At 41.8% G+C, this 21,839-nt stretch overlaps 2 protein-coding genes across 5 annotated transcripts in view; one reads left to right on the forward strand and one right to left on the reverse strand.

Annotated features, from left to right (window-relative positions):
- HCFC2 (host cell factor C2) overlaps positions 1-7,987 on the reverse strand; it is a 20,642-nt gene extending 12,655 nt beyond the window's left edge. Inside the window, exons 1-8 of one of the 3 annotated variants that reach the window (XM_015864268.2) lie at positions 7,715-7,981; positions 5,466-5,614; positions 5,175-5,335; positions 4,177-4,385; positions 3,613-3,697; positions 2,470-2,573; positions 1,730-1,918; positions 263-448 (exon numbers count right to left, since the gene is read on the reverse strand). In XM_015864268.2, coding sequence (XP_015719754.1) covers positions 263-448; positions 1,730-1,918; positions 2,470-2,573; positions 3,613-3,697; positions 4,177-4,385; positions 5,175-5,335; positions 5,466-5,614; positions 7,715-7,883 — 1,252 coding nt within the window. In that variant the 5' untranslated portion in view covers positions 7,884-7,981. Of the gene's footprint in view, positions 1-262; positions 449-1,729; positions 1,919-2,469; positions 2,574-3,612; positions 3,698-4,176; positions 4,386-5,174; positions 5,336-5,465; positions 5,615-7,714 lie in introns of all 3 variants that reach the window. The other 2 variants (XM_015864263.2, XM_015864278.2) reach the window with 2 other exon arrangements.
- Positions 7,919-21,839, forward strand: part of GLT8D2 (glycosyltransferase 8 domain containing 2) — a 15,103-nt gene continuing 1,182 nt past the window's right edge. Inside the window, exons 1-9 of one of the 2 annotated variants that reach the window (XM_015864355.2) lie at positions 7,919-8,066; positions 12,608-12,652; positions 13,300-13,395; positions 14,181-14,349; positions 14,641-14,758; positions 17,346-17,430; positions 19,257-19,369; positions 20,095-20,261; positions 21,324-21,436. In XM_015864355.2, coding sequence (XP_015719841.2) covers positions 7,937-8,066; positions 12,608-12,652; positions 13,300-13,395; positions 14,181-14,349; positions 14,641-14,758; positions 17,346-17,430; positions 19,257-19,369; positions 20,095-20,261; positions 21,324-21,436 — 1,036 coding nt within the window. In that variant the 5' untranslated portion in view covers positions 7,919-7,936. The other variant, XM_015864365.2, reaches the window with a different exon arrangement.

Below are 21,839 nucleotides of genomic sequence, written 5' to 3' on the forward strand. Positions count from 1 at the left end.
AGTTAAAATCCCTTCCTCACTGCCTGCTCACAAACAACCCAGCACTGCACAGACATCTTCAGCATTCAGATAGCTGACCAGAACAGACAGAGACAGGTTAAAGCTGAGTTTTCTGTAATTATGACACATGTATTTCAGAAACAGCCAAAGAAATAGTCTCTCAAAACTATCTTACTTTTTAAAACAAACTCGTATTCATTACTTACACAAGTACCTACTCTGACTTTGCCCAAGCAATAGCATAAAGCGATCTGATGATTACCTTGTGAACTCAGCACTGATGTCTCAGGAACCCCAGTGCCAGGTGTTCCAGCTGCTGATGGCACTGGTGAGTCAGCATGTAACTGAAGAAGGTATCCTTCAACAGTAGGTACTTCATCCCATTTCACTTGGAAAGAGTTGGTTGTAGCTCTAATCAGCTGGACCTGTGAGGGTGCTGGAGGTTTCTCTACAAGAAACCAGGAAGACATAGATGCCATGTTTGAAATTGCTCTTTTAACAGCTTAAGAATTATCTATGTAATGCGAGCAAAACCAAGAGTTCCCTTTTCACTTATGTATGACATAGACCAAAATAAGAAGGACACAATGTCAAAAGTGCCAAGTCAAGCACATAATTGCAAACTGCCATTCCAGAGCATTCAGAAATGACGACATTTTATGCCTTTTCTTAGGGTTTGAACAGCTGGGTTTTCTGCTGCTGGTATATCTTTGGGTTGTGTAGACATCACGATAGGCGTTACACACATAAGAGATCCTCGTCTTCTCCTAGAAGACTGGGCACAGCTCTAACTCCTAAAGCTTTACATATTCCTGGAAAGAATTCACACAAGAATGCACTTCCTTTTGGCTTGCTTTTTATAGCTGAAGTGAACTTTCCCTCAAACTTTTGCACAGGCTGAAGCCCAGTCATGACCCAGTGCCAACAACCTGCTCTCCTTGCTTGCCTTGATGCCTGACTAGGATGCACTCTTCCCTTACTACTCCTTTTTTTTTTTTTACTCAACCCCTTCAGAGGCAGAAAAACAAAACGGTAACAAAAAACCCGACAAAAACATGTTCTCCACTACCCTAAATAATTCAGACTCCATTAATTCTGTGATTCTGTGTGATTCTGTGAACTCACACTTCTGCTTGAGTAGACAGGAACTCCCACCTGAAAGTACTATTCTAGTCCCCTTACTCCCAGTACTAACTCAGGGTCCTGCTATCAAATAAACACCCATCATTTCAGCTACTGATGAGTGATCAGTGCTCCAAAAATCCCTTCTGCCCCAGAGCAATTAGGTCCTTTCTCTGATTCAACAGTATCTTTTAGCAGCCCAGGAGATGAAGAAGCAACAGCAGCAGCAATGATCTCATGAGAAGGAGGGGTTTGGAAAAAAAGTAGCAGCAACAGAAAAGATCACTCTCATAAGAGACGTGAGGAACTCTGAGTTTGGGTAAAACATCCTTTAGAACCTTGTTTCTATCAACTGTGGCATGCAATACAGAATCTAGCCACAGTGTTCCTCCAGGGGCTTTAAACATAACTTTTTATTACTATTTTTTTTCTTTCAGTTTGATCTAAAATTGTAGCCTTCAAACAACTGACTGCCAAGTACAGTTCATGGGAATATGCTTTAAACCTTTGTGTTTGCTACAGCTTCAGAGCTTCTGATCATGACAGCTTCCTACACATTAATAAAACACAGAGCATTGAACTACTACTTTATTTATCTCTGACTCACCAGTATCAAGGTACCAAAGATCTTTGCAGCAAACTTGATTGTTCCAAGCTTTTCTGTAACCATCTCTACCACTCCAGATATACAGTCGAGTGCCAACTGCTACAGCACAGTGTCCTGCTCTTGGCCCTGGTAACAAGTTACTTTTGTCTTCGTGACAATCTGAGATCAGGCCTATCCATTCTGTGGTATCTAGCAAATGAAACTCAAAAAACTTAGTTTCTAGACATTTTTCAAAACTAGTTATACATTTGTTAATACACTTCACTGCTCAGAGAAAGTGGAAATCAATTATCTCTGTTTTTATAAAGACTATATTTGCATTTTCGATATTACAGCAAGAAGGTCACTTTCCAATTAATTTGCAAGCTACGTTCAACTAATACAGAATCCATTTTCAAATACAACAGCAGGGACAGTTCCATTGGAATTCAGAAAAAACTCATGTCAGGATCTGTCAGTTGTGTCCCACTATAAATGGAGAAGTACTACCTATGTTCATACATCTTTAGCACTACATAATAAAGATCTGCATCAGCAAAACTGCTGAACATTCCAAAGGAAAAGAATAAAACACAAAAACTTCTTAATGAAGTTGAAGAAAAGGGTTGTATCTCTGTAGTCAGCTGGGTTTGCAGCTGTATGTCTTCAAACTTTTCTCAGCATCTTCAGTGCATTTATTCTATTCTGTTAGGAAAGCATCAACTCAAAATGCCCACTCCCAGAAAGACAGAAACACTAACCCAAATTAAGATAAGCAAATGAACCGGTACATTTCCATTCACCATCATGAGTAGAAATTTCACCTCCTGCTGACTGTGGAACCCATCCACCAAAAATATACATTCTGAAATGAAAGAAAAGAGGGAAGAGGGAAAAAGAAAAGCCAATTAACATTTCCAGACCTGCTGCATGTGCTCTCTCAAACTAGGACAAAACAGAAAATTTCCAGTGCGTTACAGTTCTGGTTCACACCAGATTGTATGGGAGTCTTGCTGCAGACATCTACCTTTTGAAAGCTTTGAGTAGGTTAACTGATTAAAAACAGAACAGCCAAACAACAAACTCAAACAACTTCACAGATACAGAAGTTACTACTTCATCTTTTCACAAACCACCAAACTGCTGAGACTCTCCCAAAATCATGCATTTACATGGAATTTCTACACTTTCATTGTAGATTTCTCAGTAAATAATCCTAGAGTTAGAAGGCAGGTATCTAAGTTGGGCATCAAAACTTTAAAGCACAATGCAGGCTACAACCTAATAAAACTTTATATATTAGAAAAGAAAAAAGCTAAGCTCCTGGCTCAGAAAACATGAAGTTTTTTCACTTCTCCCCCATCTGTTGCCTCTTTCTCCTCACCTTGGCTTTTAAAGTGAAATGAAATGGACTGAAATGCATGTCCATTTTGTTGGTCCTATCTGACAAAACAAGCCATCATTAAGTGAAATAATGAAGAACAGACCCCCCGAAAAAGCTGTCCACAAAAAATACAGAATGGTTTTGCCTAGAGCTCATTCTTCTATTTGGGCCAGTTACTTTGTGTAGGTATCTCCTTGTCGCAGACAGAGAGGCACTGAAGTTGGCTCCTGACAGAGCCAGCTCAGGTCCAGCTGATTCTGCCCCAGAATGCACCAAGATGCATCAAGAAGCTTGGAAAAATGCCTGTGGGTTGAGCAGACCATCCTGCTGTATGGAAACACTGACAGTTTCATAACTCTAAATTGAAACTAATACTTTTAAATTTCCACTGAGGTAGAGTAACAGAAGCAGAGAAGCACTCTACAGGGCTGACGGTTTATACTGAGCAGTAGTGGATAAGCATCGTCATTCTCCTACTAGGTGTACCTTTCTATAGTTGAGCTTTTAACAACAGACATACTTGTTTCCTATTACATTGGCCGTATGGAGACTGCGAGGAAGTGGTACTGTCCCTTTAGTTTCTGGTCTTGACCAGGTCATGGTTTCTAAAAGAAAAAGAATAAAAATCCTCAAATAACTTACTGCTGTGTATTTTACTGCCTGGGGTTTAGGTGGGAACATACCTCTTGAATTCAACTAAATAAAATTTCACCTTTTAAGGTGGCCAATTTAGAAAAGAAAGTGCAATAACACGCACTTAGAGCTTCTTCCAAAAAAACACACAAAATTCTCAACAACTGTTTTTCAAAAGGATACATTAAACCCATTTTCTTTATGATTATTCAATGCAGTTACCACAGTGACAGTCTTTAAAGCGATCTCAGACAGCAATCTCACAGCATAACCCAAATCAGCGAGGATAATAAAAGCAAATAATGCTGCATCTGTCTCATTTCAAAAATTACACAAGGTTCACACCGCAGTGTAATTCTCAATAGCACTGCAGAATGCCATTAATCCTCATATGCTTTAATTTCCTCGTAGCCAGTGAGGTCACTGCACTTCTACTGGCAAACAAACTCACCTATGTCAAGTTCCCAGAGATCATTAAGCCGACAGCCACACATCCCTCCGAAAATATACATCTTTGGAACTCCCAAATCTTTTCTGCAGTACACAATGGCCGTGTGTGATTCTCGGGGAGATGGCAAGATCCCCTTTGTCACGGGAATACTCCAGCCAACAACTCCAGATCCATGCTGCAGCTCCAGTTCATAGAAATCATTTAAATATCTGGAGAATTATCAAGGAAACATGAAAAGTATGCTTATTAACAAGACTTTAAGTGAGCTTTAAACCCCTGTTGCTTCCACATATTACGACTTCTGCCTTGGAACAGTGGAGAATTTTAAAATCCCAGAATATCTGACAGCAATATGGGCATTACCTAAACAAAACTAATTTAAAACATAAAATGAACTATGGTAGCTTCTTGCCTCTAAGACAGTAGTCTTTCACATTGTAATTCATGCACTATGATTCATCACAAAAGCATTCCAAACTGGCAAACAATATTCTTAGCCAAAATTACTACATATGGAGAAACTTGGAATAACTGCAGAGCTGTAAGAATTGCACACGGGATGTTCAAGAACTTCTGCAATTCTAAGGCAACAAAGGTGAAAAGAAGCTGCTGCTTTTCTGATGTGTTCAGGCTGCCTGACAGACAATTAGCCATGTGTTAATGTTGGTAAGTTATTTTTAGGTAACTTCTGAATCTTGGCACTCACTCCGGATACCTCTTGTTTAATGAGTTTCAAATTGCTCAGTGGATATAAGCATTCTCAACTGTAGGTCAACACAATATTATATTTCAGTGTCATAGAACTTCTTACTGATCATGAGGGCAACTCCAGCTGTTACTCTGAAAAGATTTTAACCCTTTTCCACAGCATTATGTTCACCTTACAATCAGTGCGTCATGCAGGACAGTCTCCCTAGAACGTTCCTCTTCAAAGTTGTTGCATCTAGTCTTTTTTTGTTGCCCTTTTTAGTCATTGAGATCAATCCAAACCAGCGTACCTGGGAACGTTATTATTTGAATCCTCACTTTCATTTGCCAGGCCACCAAATAAGTAGCACTTGTTACCATATAAAGAAAAGCTGTGGCCTAGTCGAGGACAAGGCGGTGATCCAGTGGAAGGAGCTTGAGGTTTTACTTTCTTCCAGAGCCATCGACTTGCCTTAAACAGAAGAAACGCAAAATCAGATACATCTTCATTCGTATCACAGCTGGTAATGTAAAATGTGCTTATTCCTAAGTATATAAATGAAGCACTCCACAAAATTGGAACATTTTCAAACATCTCCTACCTGTAATTCATATAAATCATTACTGTATCTTCCATATTCAACCATTCCTCCAAAGACCAGTATTCTGGTACCATCACAAACAAATCCATGCGCTGCACAGCCTGGAGGAATATCTCCCCTTACAGCAGGAAGGAACCACTGATTTGTAGCTACAGTTAACAAAACAGAAAAGAAAAAAAAAAAAAAAAAAAAAAAAAAAAAAAAAAAAAAAAAAATAAAGATTTAAACACTAAAACACAGAGAAAAAGTGTATTTTAAAACATCTCTGCTGTCTAAATAATTACCTTTACCTGTACATGACGATGAATGTGCTGCTTAACATTATGCCTTAAAACAAAACATCGGTAAATTGATTTGAAATACTTAAGAAAGAAAAACAAAACAATAAACAAAACAGACAAAACAATCTCCCAGCACCTCTGTGAAACCAATGTTACTCAGTATATGAGTCTCAGGTCACCAAGACAGCTACCGAGGGTCATACAGCAATTTAATAGACTTGCTGACAAAAAAAGCTAACGAGAAACACGAGTGCTGTTCCACACAAAAGAGACAACTATACTAAGCCAGAGCACCAGTCCTAGAACAGGCATTATCATAGCTGCAGCAGCGTGGCAGTGTGCCTGGACTTAATAGCCCGACTGAAAAACTAATTACACAATTCTGGGACCAGTGTTTGTATCTACCAAGTATGGCACTGAGAAGAGAGAGGAGACACACAGAGGCAGGAAAGAAAAACCAAAACTGGCTGTTACAGTAGGATGTTGTTGTTTAAAACATAGTGGAACTAAGGAATTACTGGAAATATTGCATTCTCCTTTACCAAAGCTATTTTTCACGACTTAAGAATATGTGAACTTCAAAGCTTCTGGTGGCCACTGCGGCAGGGGATTAAGCAGTCATCCCTGAGTGCCAAGTCTCTGGAAGTCATCCCACCCACAGCAGGAGCAACGGGTGCCACCCCATGCTCAGGCAGTTCAGGTCACAGCCCCACACCTCAGCCAAAAAAGGGTCAGTCTGAACCAAACATCTGCCTGGGGACTGCAACAACTGACTTGTGTCCCTTCTTGCCATTGCAGAAAAGGGGTTTACACCTTTGGAGTCTGGGCAGAAAAATAAAAATATGAAGTTAAGACTCACTGAAAAGGCACCTTGTTCCAAAAGGCATATAAAAGGTGCTCCAAAAGTAATGCCTTCTGTTTTATGATGCTGGCCCACAATGTCAGAGGTGGATGTTGGTAGTAGAGGTTGAACATTCCCACCAACACCTAATCACATTTTGCTGCCACGTGACAGATGGCAGCAGAGGGACAGTGACAGAATAGAGCCTGACATAGAGATGTGTACAAAGCAAAGGTGCGTCACTGAATTCCTCCATGCAGAGAAATGGCACCCATTGACATTCACTGACACTTGCTGAACATTTACGGACCAAACAGTGTATGTGAGCACACTGAGGTGGTGGGTGGTGAAACACTTGGTCACCTCTGCCGGTGCAGGGTTTTTATGATCACAGCATGCAGGCTCTTACTCATCAGTGGCAAAAATTGTCTTTTGAAGCTGAGATTTTGCTCTATCAAATAGCATTACTGTGTTCTTTGCATCTGTTGCAGTTTCCATGGAAATAAATAAGAGACATTACTTTCAGAGCAACCCATGTTCATACCTAAAAGCTCTATTTGGATTACTTGTCACAAGAACACGGTTAAAAGACCCCTCCCTTGCCTCCTGGAAACGTGACCAAGTATGCTTTAACACTGCCACGGAAATAACAAACTCCTTTCTGAAGCATTCGGGGAGGACATTTCTGAATGATTCCTAAAAGTCGGTGAGTTGAAAGCACAGCCCGCACGCTGCAGCCTTCATGTTATCGGCACACGCCACTAGCAGCCAACGAGAAGCAGCTCGCAGAACACCGCACAGCCACCTGACTGCCCCGCTTCAGGCCCACAGCTGAAACCGCACCGAAGTTTCCCAGCCGGCACCAGGCGGGCACGGCGCGGCTCCCGGAGCCCAGCCCGAGGCGGGCGCTGCTTTTCCATCCAGCAGCCTCGGTGCAGGGCAGGAGGCCGCGGGCAGCGTGAGAACGCCACCCCCGGCCGGGCAGCGGGCCCAAGCTCCGCGCCCGAGCCCTGCAGGGCCGTGACGGCGCCGCAGCGCTCGGCTCTCGGCCGCCCCGCCGCTCCCCACCCCCGCCCGCGGTGGGGCCGCGCCCGCCGCTCCGCTCCGCTCCGCCCCGCCCCGCGCACCCGTGTTGTAGACGTGCAGCTCGTCGGCGATGCCCTCGTTGCCGCCTCCGAAGATGATGACCAGCTCGCGAATGGCGACCGCGCGGTGCCCGTGACGGGAACGCGGCACCGGCCCCGTGAAGGAAGACACCCGCCTCCAGCTCAGCCCAGCGGCGGCGGCAGCCGCCATCTTAGCGCTGCTCCCACAATGCACCGCGCGGCCAGGACAGGCCGCGGGGAAGGATGGAAGGAGGAAGGGGCAGCGCCGAGCCCGCGGGAGGCGGTGGGGCAGCCGCCGTGGGTCACGTGATGGCGGCGGGGCGGGCGCCTCACGGCCCTGAGGGGAGCGGCGGGGCGGAGTCGTCCTTCCGAGGTGTGTCGGAGGCTCCTTGTTAAATTGGCAGCTGCAGTGTGTGCTGAGCGATAGGCCGTTGACTAAGTGTGTTCCAGTGTGTGCCCGTTGCTCTGTTCACTTGACAGAGCACTTGACTCTGTCCTTCATCAGGTTCCAGCCTTACCCTTTCACAAAGTCTTGGCTCTCAAAACTGGGCTAGGGCTGTCCCATCCATAGTGTCACATTCTTCCCTCCACCACTTTCCTACCACCACCAAAATGTCATGTTCGTGCCATTTATGTTGTTCTTGAGGATCACAGAGCACTCAAATAGGGTGAGGTTGCAAAATAGGATGAGGTTGCAGAGGAGGGATGCTGAGTTCATTAATGAACGCTCTCCTCTACAAGAACAAGGGAAAGTAGCAGATTAGAGAAGCTGTGGATCTTGCAGGCATGTTTAAAATGCAAAAAGAAAAGGTGAGGGAACCAGAGGAACCCCGTTAAGAGATGGAGCAGGCAACAGCAGGGCAGCAGCCCCTCCATTCCTGGCCACTTGCATGAGAGGGCCCAGCTGCCCCCTAGGAGGAGGGCTGACAGTGACCAGCACCCACAGCTGCCCTGCAAGAGGCCACCCCCTCATCCACAGTAGTAGGGCTTCACACTTCTCTTTAATCAAAAACAAATTAATATATTAAATATTAGACTGAATCACAGAGTTGTATGCGTTGGGAGACTGTCTGGAGATCATCTAGTCCATCCCCTTGCTAAAGCAGAATATTGGTGGGAAGGTTCAACCTCTACTGCCATACCTCTAACATCCCCCTCTGACATTGCAGGCCAACATCATACAATAAGAGACATTCATTTCAGAGCAGCCATTGTACTTAGATTTTCTAAGTTTTGCATTGTCTCATGAAAAATAATTGAAGATCTATAATTACTCTTTTCACCAGTGATGGAAGTCTTGTCTTAAAATGTATATATAATTGTAAAACATAGTTCAATTTGTGTTGATTTTATCCCTGCAAAATATATAAGAGGAAAGTTCCTAGACAAGAGGGAGGGAATTCGAGTAAAAAAATTGCTAGAGATCTAAAACTCTGAGGGCATTCCAGGAGTGCTTAGGAGGCTGAGTACTGATATCTGCAAGGTTCTTTAATCTCAGGCCCCTTTGATTCCAACCCAAACCCTTGGGTTTAGACTCTCTTATTTCTCAGAGATTTGGGGCAGAGGCAGTTTAAGTCAGTGTGCATGTTCAGAGTTGAATTTTGCAAACTTTGCTTGGTTTTATTCTTGCAATAACTGTGCCAACAGACACTGGAAAAATGTTGCCTTTCATTTCGACTTTGGCATGCTGTTGTTTGGCTCTTGCACACTAGTTATCTGTTCACATTTACCATAAATAATGACTAGAAACCTAACCTGCAACTAGACAGTTTAAGTAACTTCTGGAACAGTTTGTTTCCTCCTTTCCTCCACCCCCTTAAGACTTTTTGTCTTGTGGGATTTATTTGCAATCTGTTAGATGAAGCTGTAAGGCAAGTTTGCCAGATCTGGGGCTGCATCATCGTTCAGCACATCTGGAAGTGGTTTATGGGCTCTCATTCCTTCAGTGCTGCGTCTGGACTCTGTGCTATTCCTCAGCAGCAGTGAGAGAAAAGAAAACCAGGACAACTCCAAAGTAAACTTTGAAGAGTTTGAAAAAGGAATTGGATCTTAAAACTGTTTCTGTGCCCTGTAAAGCCCTTGCACAGGGGACTTTAAAGGAGGACGATGGGCAAGGAAGCTTTGGCAAGAGAGCTGACTGCTGTGGGCTATCTAGGATCCAAGTAAAAAGCTCTACAGCTCTTCAGGAGAAAGGAGTCCCGAATACTGTGCTGCTTTGAAGAGGTAAAAAGAGTAATTATGCAGGAAATGTCCGAGCAGTAGTGTCACTGTTTCTGAGTTTCCCCTTCTACAGCCCCTCGTTTTGTTACAGATTTTGTCAGCTGAGTTATGGACTGCCAGGTTCTAGGAACTAAAGTCTAAATTCAGGAAAAATGAATAAATATTTGAAGGGGAACAAATATTCCTCTCTTTCTCTAGAAACCAGTAGGTGATCAGTCCGAGTTGCTGAAACTTTGGGAACTTTGTAGTTTTGAAGAGCAGACTTATTTTGTTTGATTCTTTTGGACTTTGGATTTTAAAATGTAAAACACAGTTCAATTTACGTTGTTTTTAGCATGCAAAAGATGTCTTGAAACTGTGACTATTCAACTTTCATTCTGTGCTGATCAGCAGTATTATTTGTGAATCTAGTTTAATTAAAAGCAGTAGTCAGCTCCACTGAAGTCAGTGGAAAATTGCTGTTAGCTTGAATGAGATGAGAATGTTACTTCAAGAGTGTAGGGGCTTTTGTTGTCTATGTCCATATCTAAATGAGTAAAATTTGTAATGGCTAATGCTGCAATACTTGTGTAATGTGTGAGAGAGGGGACGTCTGCACAGTAAGCTTTTGTGACTGATAAGTTTGTTTTCATATCTATGTAAATGAATGCCACATGAAGGGAGTGGGCTGCTGGAATGCAGGCAAGGGCTGCAGATGTGGAAGGAATTTCTCTTAAAAATATTCCTCTCTCTGCAATGTACTCAGCTGTAAGGATCTAAATATACTCAAATATAAGGGGCTTGTAAACAAAGCCTCATCGTTGCTTTATGTATATTTTTATTACCATTTTACGTGCAAATCAAAGGGTGGAGTCTAATTCACAATGCTCCCTCACTATCAGCATTAACCAATGGGAGAGATTCGTTTTTGCGACTCGGGTTTCAAGAATTTTTGTTGTTCCATATTCCTTTTCAGGGAATCAGAATGAACTTCATTTTATAGATGTGCACAGAAACTGTTATCTGTCCTTATCTAGGCTCTAGTGGACTTTTGTGTATGTCATTGGGAAAAATGGGCTTAAATTGTGTAGATAGCTGCTGTAGTGGTGGAATCACACAGTGGTTTCTTCCTTCCCTCCTGCCCCAACTTCTGGTGCTGATTTTTTGCTGTTGTTTTTTCACAAAAACAGCAGTTGTAAACAATACCAGTGCTTCCAGAACTCAAACAAATGTTATCTGTTAGACAATTCTATATTGTAGGGATTATGTTCTTTCCTCTTGGGCATAAAGACATGGTCACTCTTAGGCCTTGTTTAAAAGAGCAGTTTCAGGGAAGGCTACTTCACTTTCCTAAGCATCACAAATACAATGCATGAATATGAGGGCAGCTCTGAAAGTAATGCCTCCTATTGTATGATGTTGGCCTGCAACATCAGAGGCAGCTGTTGGTGGTACAGCAGTAGAGGCTGAACCTTCCCACCAGTGTCCCATTACATGTTGTTGCTGTGTGACAGATGGCAGCAGAAGGGCAGTCTGACAAAATAGGGTTTGACATGGAAGTGTGTATGAAGCAAAATTCCTCCATGCAGAGAAATAGCACCCACTGGCATTCATTCAAATCTGCTGAACATTTATGGGGAACAGCGTATGTGAGCACAGTGAGGTGGGGGTGGTGTGTTTCAACAGTGGGAACAGTGACCATCAGCTCTGCTGATGGAGATTTTTGTGAGCACAGCATGAAGGCTCTTGGTCACTGTTGGCAAAAAGGCATAGCTAATAGTGATGACTGTGTTGAAAAATAGCCTTTTGTAGCAGATAATTTGTTCTATCAGTGTTACTGTGTCCTTTGTAGCTGTCGTAATTCCCAAGAAAATAAATAGAATCATTGAATAATAGAATAATTGAATCGTAGAATCATAGAATAGAATCATAGAATCACAAATGATTCTGTGATTCTATGATTCTATAGAATGGCCTGGGTTGAAAAGGACCACAAAGATCACCCAGTTTCAATCCCCTGATATGTGAAGGTCACCAACCACTAGACCAGGCTGCTCAGAGCCACATTCAAGGCCTTGAATGCCTCCAGGGATGGGGCATCCACAGCCTCCTTGGGCAACCTGTTCCAGTGCATCACCACCCTCTGTGTGAAGAACTTCCTCCTAATCTCTAACCTAAACCTCCCCTGTCTCAGTTTCAAACCATTCCCCCTTGTCCTATCACTATCCATCCTCATAAACAGCTGTTCCCCCTCCTGTTTACATGCTCCCTTTAAGTACTGGAAGGCCACAGTGAGGTCTCCCCCGAGCCTTCTCTTCTCCAAGCTAAACCAGCCCATAGGAGAGGTTCTCCAGTGCTCTGATCAGGGGGCACTAGGAGGAGCGATCATAGGAGGCACTACTTTCAGAGCGGCCTACATATAAGCCACTTTGTACAAGTTCCCCTTTTACTGTTGCTGGTAGGACAATTCCTACTTTGGGAAGTATATTCTAGCAAGAGGGTAGTATTTGTGATAACTCTTGTGTTTTATTTGAGATCTGAGATAGGTGTATTTACACATTGCATCTGATGGTGTTTTGACACCAATTTATAAATTATTTAAAGATGTGTTAAAAATGTTACTTATCACTGATGTAGTTGACTGGGCTGAATGTATTAAAACACAACACATTTCAATTCTTTTCTCTTCTCTCTTTTTCTTTTGTTTTACTACAGACCACAGTTCTTATCCAACAGAACCCATGGCTCTTCTAAAGAAAAGTAAGAGAGATTAAAAGCATTTATAACATACGTATTTTAAAGGAGGGCAGTGGTGCCAAATGCAGTTTCTCAAACCTACTGTAACAGTTGCATACAAATGTGTAACTCTAGTTTTGCTAAATTAAACTTTATTGTCAAAATAGGACTTTTTCTGTACACTGCATCACATAACTATGGTCATAAATCCCACTAGCCTGAGATCACTCGCCACTTTGCAGCCTGATCATTATGGAGCTGGGCTTTTCCTCCAAGGGCACGGGTAGTGAGAAGTTCCAGTAAGCAAAATAGAGGTAAAAATGATTTGTTCTTAAAAGTCTCATGGTTTGGCCAATGAAAGAAAGTTCCAGGCTTCTAAAATTCAGAAACATGAATTTAATACTATGGATAACCTGCAGGTAATGGGAGATTAGTGATTTAGTGAGAAACCAGTCAATGAAAGGCAGATGGTTGGAAATAACTGGAAAGAGGTAGAGACGCATTATGCTATTAACACAGCATTTGTAATTTGATCAAATAGCAAGAGAAAGGAGACTTTGGCAAATACATGTTATGATAGGTAATGATTGCAAATTGTCTTTTTTTTTAAAGGTGCAATTAGTACTCTAGCTATTAGAGTGGTTGTTAACCATTTCTCTGTTTTGTTTCAGTCAACCAGATTTTACTGTTACTTCTTATATTAACTGTGTGCGCAATTCTGTACAACAAAGTTCACAAAGCACCTCCTGCCTTAAAGAATGAAGCAGGTAAATGACTTATGTTTCTGATTTATAGTTCTTTCCTCTTCATTTCAGCAGGTTTTTGTTTGTTTCTGTGTTTTCCCCTAATTAAACCAGTTTGCCATTTAAGCTGTTGCATGTGGTCTGGGATACAGAAGTTTTTTGGTTCTGAATTCCTTAAAGAAACTATCAGGAGAGTGACTGAGAACTGTCATCCTGCTTCAAATTTTTATCCCGATGTCACTGATGAAGTTGGAAGCTGGTGTATATCTTTGTTTACACTGTACACTATTTTCTTCCCATTTTATCATTAACAGCTTCCTCGTGGTGCAGAACTTTTCACTATTCCTTTCTAGTGTGCTTCCCAAAGAAGTGAAGCTCATGCAATTGCACCAGCTCTTATGTGTATTTTACCTCCTTCCTATGATAATTTCGAATCTATCATTCAGTTTGTTCTAAATATGCCTGAGAAATCTCAACGATATTCAGACTTTTCAGGTTTCATGTGAGTAAGCAGCTACATGGAGGACAGCCTGAACTGTGTCCTTGTAGGGCAGAAGGTACAGAGAAATCTGTTCTATATTCTGTTTGGAGACATCCAACAGTCCTGTCCACCTATGTGTGGTTCTGGATTAGCGACAGCTCATGCTGTGCGCCTTGGCAAATGTGGATGTATATAAGATCTGGTAAGGAAATGGGGGGATTGTGATATGATTCCGCTGTTTGTAGAACTTTGTGCTCGCTCATATGATTCAGACAGTATACAAAAGTTTTTCAATTTTCTAATGTAACATGTGTTTTGTTTCTTGTAGATGACTTGGAGAGTCCTAAGGAAATGGAGGAAGAAATCCCAGTTGTAATCTGTGCTGCTGCAGGCAGAATGGGTGCAACTGTAGCAGCAATCAGCAGCATCTACAGCAACACAGAGGCTGATGTTTTGTTCTACATAGTTGGACTGAAGAACACCATTCCACATATTCGGTATAAACCAGCCTTATTTTATTTCATGCTGTAATCAGGAGCAGGTTGTTGTTTTCCCTTAGCATGGGCATAAAATTTAGAGGACTTTTCAGGAAATTGCTTCTTCCTTTTGTTTAAGTAGTGCTACTGGTATCAGTCCCCAGAATTCCCTACATGTAGGAATAAGGGTCATTTTGCACCACTCAAGGCACTGACTAGTATAAAGGGGCATGAAATAGTCAGACCAAGTCCACAGCTGTGCCTTTCTGCCTTTCTGAATATTTCTTTTATCACTTTTATTTTTAATCACAGAAAATGGATTGAAAATTCTAAACTGAAAGAAATAAAATTTAAGACTGTGGAATTCAACCCCATGGTACTGAAAGGAAAAATCAGACAAGATGCATCACGTCCTGAGCTACTGCAGCCTGTGAGTACACAAACATCACATAACACATTTTCAGGATTTTAATCCTCATTGCAGGTTTTAAGATAGCCCAGTTCTCTGTTCTGTTACACAGGAGGGGTATAACTTAAAGAAGCATCTTCAGGTTCAATGCTAAGCTGTCAGTCGAGAAGGAAATGTGAACTGTAACAAGCTCCTTGCAGCCCTTCTGTCTTGCTGGGACCTCATCTATTTGGTGGCAAAAACTCAGTGATTTGAACATGTTGCTTTAGAAGGTGAAAGGTGTCATAGTGTTCTTGATGCCTCCATGGCATCGAGTGGGCTGCAATCTGCTCTTGTCTGGGATTAATTCAGAGACTAGAAACTAAAACATTGCTGGCTGGCAAGAGGCAAATCAGATGTTAGGAATTATTAGTAAAGGAGATAGAAACAAAACAGAGAATAACATTATGGCACAATGTAAATACATAGTTTACCCACCACCCTAAATACTCTGTGCAGATTAAGTCCACACTTAAGATTAAGTGTTCACAGAACACTGGAAAAGTTTTAGGACTGTTCAGAGTGTTTGTTCTTGTTGCCCTTCTCTGAGCCTGTGGCATTTCTAATGCATGGAAATAATTTCATGCAGTGTTGCAGAGAGTAATTTAATATTCTTTAGCCTGGAAGTGGCTTTCTGGCATGAAAATGATAGAGAACTGACTGGCAAGGAGGTCAGAATAGGGGATGATTAATTACTGTCTCTTCTAACACAAGAACTAACAGCTATTCAAATAATTTAATAGGAGGAACAGTCAGATCAAAGAAGAAATATTGCATGTTTTTCAAGCAGTGAGTACTATACCTCTAGAACTTGTTGCTAAAATATCCTTTGAATGTAATAAATTCACAGGGATTCAGTGGAGGCTGAAGTGGACTACATCTGGTTCAGGAAATTTCTTGAGTTGGAAATGCATGAAAGCTGCAGAACAGCTTTTCTGTATGCTTGCTGTATTCTTACAAGTGAAATGATCTGAATCAATATGGTTGATGGTCATGCCTTTTCCCTTTGATGTATTCATTATTGATATTGTTGAAAATACTATCCCACATCAGTGTCACTAGTCAAATCATTCCTATGGAGAGGAAAGACGGTGATGTTAACTGTGAAGCTAACACAGTCCAGGTCCAGGGAAGTTATTATTCCTCTTTACTCAGCACTGGTGAGATTGCATTTGGGATAGTGTTGTCAAGTTCTTAGCTTCCCAGTACCAGAAATTCATGGATTTATTAAGGTGAGTCCAATAGAGGGCCACAAAGGCAATGAAGGGACTAGAATACTGTTGTGGGCGCACACAGCAACAGAATACCTATATGTGAAGAGAGGCAAATAGAGCTGGGACCATTCAACCTGCAGAAGGGAGGGCTCCAAGAGATCTGATCAATGTGATTATTAAATACTCAATGGGATGGATGAAGACAAGAAAGCCAGATTCATTTCAGTAGTTCCTGCTAGTAGGGCAAGAGGCAATGGGCAGAAGTTCAAACCATAACATTTGATCTCAACACAGGGTCAGTCTTTTCTTTTTTACAATGAAGGTGGCCAAACACTGGATCAGGATGTGATGTCTCCATCTATGGAGATATTCAGAACCCAATTGAACACAGTCCCAACCAGTTCGGCCTAGTGGACAGCCCTTGAGCAGATGGAAAAGGCTGGGAGGGATCTTCATTCCAACATAAATGATTCTGTGATTCTGATGGAAGAGAAGCTATTTTGGACTGGTTGGTTAGGCCCACAGTAAACAAAATAGGGATAAATAATTAATAATAATGCAGACAATACACTGGTAAATCTACATGAAACACGCAAATGATAGTTGCCTGGTGCTCAATGATGAGAGAAATAAAAACAATATTAATTGAGACAGTGTCATCTGAAATCCAGGAAGAAAACTCTCTAACTCCAGTGTGGTGTTAGGAAGCAGCGTTCCTTTCTTCCTCACAATACTTACTGGGCATCTTGACAAGTCAAGCATGTGCTTTCAGAGTTAAAGTTCTACATTTGAACAGTTATAATGTACATATTCATTCTTTTCCAAGAACTCATTAATATATGCTAATGTCCTTCTGGGCATGCATGGTAGGAGCCTCTGGTGGTCTTAGACCACTTACTTCCTCCTCATTTTTCCATCATCAGCTTCATCACAGTGACTTTTGGCTGACCTCTAGCTGTTTTTCCCCAGTTTGGTGGATTTCCATTGGTTGGGATGCAACAATGAGCAACTTTCCACCTTGGTGCACTGTAATCCAAAACAATATATGAGAAATCCAAGAAAACAGTCTTTGCACATGGTGGTTGTAAAGATAAAAGAAGTCTATGGTGACTTCATTGCTTCTGTGAAGCAGGAATCACTGAGAAGAAGGCTGTTCACACAACAAGCAAAGTTAAATTGGGAAGTTTTGGAACTAGCATAGCATTTATTGATTCCTTTTGCTAAACTAATATATTGGTCCTTAAACTAATATACTGATCCCTATTGCTAAATCAGCCTTTATTAACACAAGCTTGAGACTAATGCATTAAACTTCTTTGTCATTTAGTATTTACTCTTCTTTTCCTGTTTAATAGCTGAACTTCGTTCGATTTTATCTTCCTTTGCTTATCCAGAAACATGAGAAAGTCATATATTTGGATGATGATGTCATTGTTCAAGGTAAGATGTCTCCAAAAAGCCATTTCTAGCAGAATTAGAGTAAAACTTATTGCAGCTTTCATGGTCATCTCAAAAGACAGGATATAATGAAAAGCAAGTAAGCTGCTAGGAACGTTGTGCTTGTGAAAAACACAGATAATCTCCGTATTTATTTAGAGGAATTGTTGAAGAAAAGCATGTCTCTGCTTATCTGCTTAAGAGTTGATTTTGGACAAAAATACATGCACTCTTTTCATTTAAATTAGATTTGGTCAATTGCTGAAAGATACCTTGGTTTTCACTTGGGTGCTACAGTATTTACTTGTGTGTGTGACTTGTGTTTCCTGCTAGCGTTCAAATTCCCACAAACATTGGCAGTGCCTTACCCAGAGTTGTATATATAGAGAGTTTCTGACCCCCACTTGACCTGCATCCCTCCTTCCTGCACTCATTCACCAGGAAGGAGACTACTTTAAGCCTGAATTCACTTCCTAGTAGGACCCAAGGCACTGTTCGCATAGGCTGCAAGGAGGTGGCTTGTAGCAAAGGGGAGGCAGGGCTTTCTCTTTCATTAGGGTATGCCAGACTGTGTCATCTGATAGTGCTTCTGGAAACACAGAGTAAGGTGCAGTTGTGCATTACAGCTTAAGGATAGGCTGCTGCATACTGAAGTGGCCTCTCCTGTTACTTCTCTTGTTTCATATCTACAGCTGTGAAACAAGCTGACTCAGCTGCTTGACCTGGCAGAAGACAAGCTATGTTAAAAAACAAAAACAGAAACAGACCAACTAAAAACATAACAACCGTGCCCCGGTGGCGCAGTGGTTAAAGACGCCGCCTTGCAACACTGGGGCCCGGAGTTCGAATCCCCCCTGTGGCGCAAGTGGTAGAAGTGCCGCTCTGCTACACAGAGGCTCGAATCCCGGGGGCTGGACTCGATGATCTCTAAGGTCCCTTCCAGCCCGCACAAAACTATGAAACAACAAAACACAGAATCCTTTTTTCTCATGTTTCCTCAGTCAGCTTAGCTTGTTTTCCCTTGGGCAGTGTAACCATAGGGCTTAGAAGAGGAGAATAAGGTTGGGAGGAGGGTGGGAGTCTCTGTTTTGGCAGCTGCTTATCTGTAATATGAGAGAGCACTCTGTCTGATGTGTCTGGAATGGGAGGGAATGGGAGCTCTGACAAGGTAAGGGATGAATGAGGATTTCAGGGTTTAACTTGGGGTCTGTTTGTTGGTCATTTGCTTTCTGTGGAGCAGTGAGAATGAAACACGTTGAACTTTTGGAACAAAATCCAGAGAGGCTGTTGAGTCTCCTCTGAAAATGTTCACAAACCATCCAGACACCATCCTCTGGAAGGTACTGTAGGGAGCCTGCTTTAGCAGGGGCTGGACTAGATGATCTCCAGAGGACCTGACACATACAACTCTGTGATTCTGTGTAGTAGTTGTAATACAGTAATATCAGGGGGGAAAAAAACCAACCCAAAACCCAAAACCCCCAACAACCTGAAAAGGCACTTCTGAGGGGAAGAACTAGTAGAAAGCATAACTCTGTAACCACGCTTTTTAACAATGTAATCAGCTTCTGCTTTAGTTGTTTTTAGGTGTTCAGAGCAGATTATCGTCATCAGTATTCAATGCATCCACATCTGCAGTGAGACAACCAGGTGCAGGACTCAAATTTGAAAGTTTTCCCATATTGCAGAACTCAGCCTTGACTGATATCTGGACTATCTGCTGAAACTGTCAAGTTTGTAACTAACATATATGAGAACGGAGGTTATCCCGCAGTCTGTGTAGCCTTGTGGTGCATTTGTTCTTACGCTCCTGAACTGTGTGTAAACAGGTGACATCCAGGAACTCTATGACACAAAGTTGGCTCCTGGCCATGCTGCGGCTTTTTCAGATGACTGTGACCTCCCTTCCACACATGAGATGGTTAGAAGTGTAGGGATGCAGGTAAGATTCCGTTCTGTAATTCTAATCATGAATATATTGACTCATACATGTAGTATGGTTCTATATCTTCCTCAAAATATGTATGTAGTGATGGGATGAGAGGAAATGGCTTTAAACTGGAAAAGGGCAGATTTAGACCAGATATTGGGAAGAAATTCTTTACTGTGATGGTGGTGAGACACGTGCACAGACTGCCCAGCAAGGTTTTCATTTACATCTTTGTTGCTCTTTGGATTCTACCTATTTACTTACTATGCCAACATTCATTTTGCAATCAGTAAATCATGATTTCTTCTGGAACACCCAACAAAGACAGAGTAAATGATGTTTGTACAGTTTGAATTAGGAATGAAACAGGGGAAAAGTGTTTGAAGTCCAATTCCTGAGTTGAGTTCCACAGAACAGACACTGAGTCACTCTATTATTATAGCCCTGCCAGTGTCATGCTATGTCCTTTAGAGTATAGAAAGACCAGAACGTGGTGAGGAGAGAGCTTGATAGAATGTCCATGGTATAATAATGTGGAAGAAGTGATTTGGTAACTGGGAGCACTGTGCCTTTCAACCCTGTGTCATATGGAAATAGAGATAGGTAATAATCATCTAGAAACTCACCTCTGGGAGTGCCCATGTAGTAACACAGAGCTACACTTACTCTTACATTCATTGAAATTCACAGGGAATAAATGCATTTCTTTTTTTTTTTTTTTTTTTTTAACTTCCTAGAACACATACATGGGATTCCTGGACTACAGAAAGCAAGCAATAAGAGACCTCGGCATCAGCCCCAGCACCTGCTCCTTTAATCCTGGTGTAATTGTTGCTAACATGACTGAATGGAAAAACCAGCGGCTCACAAAGCAGTTGGAAAAATGGATGCAAAGAAATGTAGAGTATGTAAAGAAATCCAGCTTTGCACTTAAATGCAAACCGAACTTTAAAGTGTCACCTTCTGTTTGTAAGCTCTCTAAAGACTGTAATTCTATAAACAGTCTTTCTTCGCTTCACAAAATCCCAAAGTAAATTTCTACGTGCTTAGACATGATCGATAGCGGAGCAGGAAATGCCACTTGGAATTTCGGCCTTGCTTTCAATCACACTCAATCTTGAGGGGCACTGAGAACATGTGGTTCTTGTTTTGGGTTCAATTTTGCCGTGGTTCAGCACACTTACAATTTTCCCTTCTTGAGGCTGGTTTAGAGAGGAATGAATATTTCCTTGTTTGTGTGGGATCTACCTGAACTGACATTGGGTATCACATTTCTTGAATACCAACAGAAAACACTTCTTTCTCTGTAGATGGAATAAAATGAACCTGACGTGAAAGATAATCATTTGGCTTTGACTATGATGAAGTCATGAATATAATGTGTTCTTTTTTTGTTGTTGTTCATCTGTTTGCAAATTTGACGCTTTCTTTCCCTGCAAAGGCTTAAATTTAGGAAAGCTGAATTGAAACAGTTATTTGTGCTTTTGGACTCCATTCATTATTAATTTCAGAACTGAACAAAGGAGGAAAGACAGAAACAGTGAGTGTGTGAATGAATGAAAAGCTCCATGGCTTTCTCTTACTCTGTTCACTTCAGGCCTCAAAGCTGGGCAGGTGGGAAGCAGAAGGATGACAGATGCACGGCAGCACATACATCCTCTTAAGAAACCAGGCTAAAATAGCCTTGATTCCTTTATGTTGACAACCTTTTTTTTCCTACTGTAAACTTTTTCAGCCTCACAGACTGCAGAGTAGTCGGCTTTGTGTTGGGTCTGACTCCCAGCACATTGCTTTGTAGCAATAACCTACTCAGCAGGAACTGGAGCTCCAAACACAAGCAATTAACAGCGTTATAAAGGAATGTGCTGACAATCAGGCTGTTCAGAATACTTACATTTTAGTTGTCTGCTTTTTGTACTGAAGATTCTTTGATTGAAGTTCAAACATTTTCTTTGTTCTTTCGCAGGGAAAACTTGTATAGCAGCACCCTTGGGGGAGGTGTGGCGACCTCTCCAATGCTGATTGTATTTCATGGAAAGCATTCCACTATTAATCCCATGTGGCACATACGGCATCTCGGTAAGTTGAACCACCATTTGCAGCTGGAACCCAATAAAGCGAGAGGTCACGATTCCAGTATAGGACCTTATGTTAGTTACGGGACTGCAGAATAATTGCTCTAAATTTTCCTAGGCCATGGAAAGAAATGTATGAAAGATCTGAATATAGTCACAGACTGAAAAAAATAACATCAGACACTTCTGGCAGGCACAGCAGAAGTACATGGGATGCCTGGCAGCCTCTGCACAGCCCATGTTCTGGAGGATGCTGTTGACATTCACCTGGCAATGGTGACTTATCCCGAGCAGATGATAGCTCAGCTAGCACAGTAAAGTGAACGGTATGATGAAGCTGTATGTTAATCCCAGCTACCAGGATGCTGCTGTTGAGAGGAAGCTGAGATTTTTCAGATGCAGAGTTA

Source organism: Coturnix japonica, chromosome 1 (genome assembly GCF_001577835.2).
Source record: "Coturnix japonica isolate 7356 chromosome 1, Coturnix japonica 2.1, whole genome shotgun sequence".
NCBI classification, from domain to species: Eukaryota; Metazoa; Chordata; class Aves; order Galliformes; family Phasianidae; genus Coturnix; species Coturnix japonica.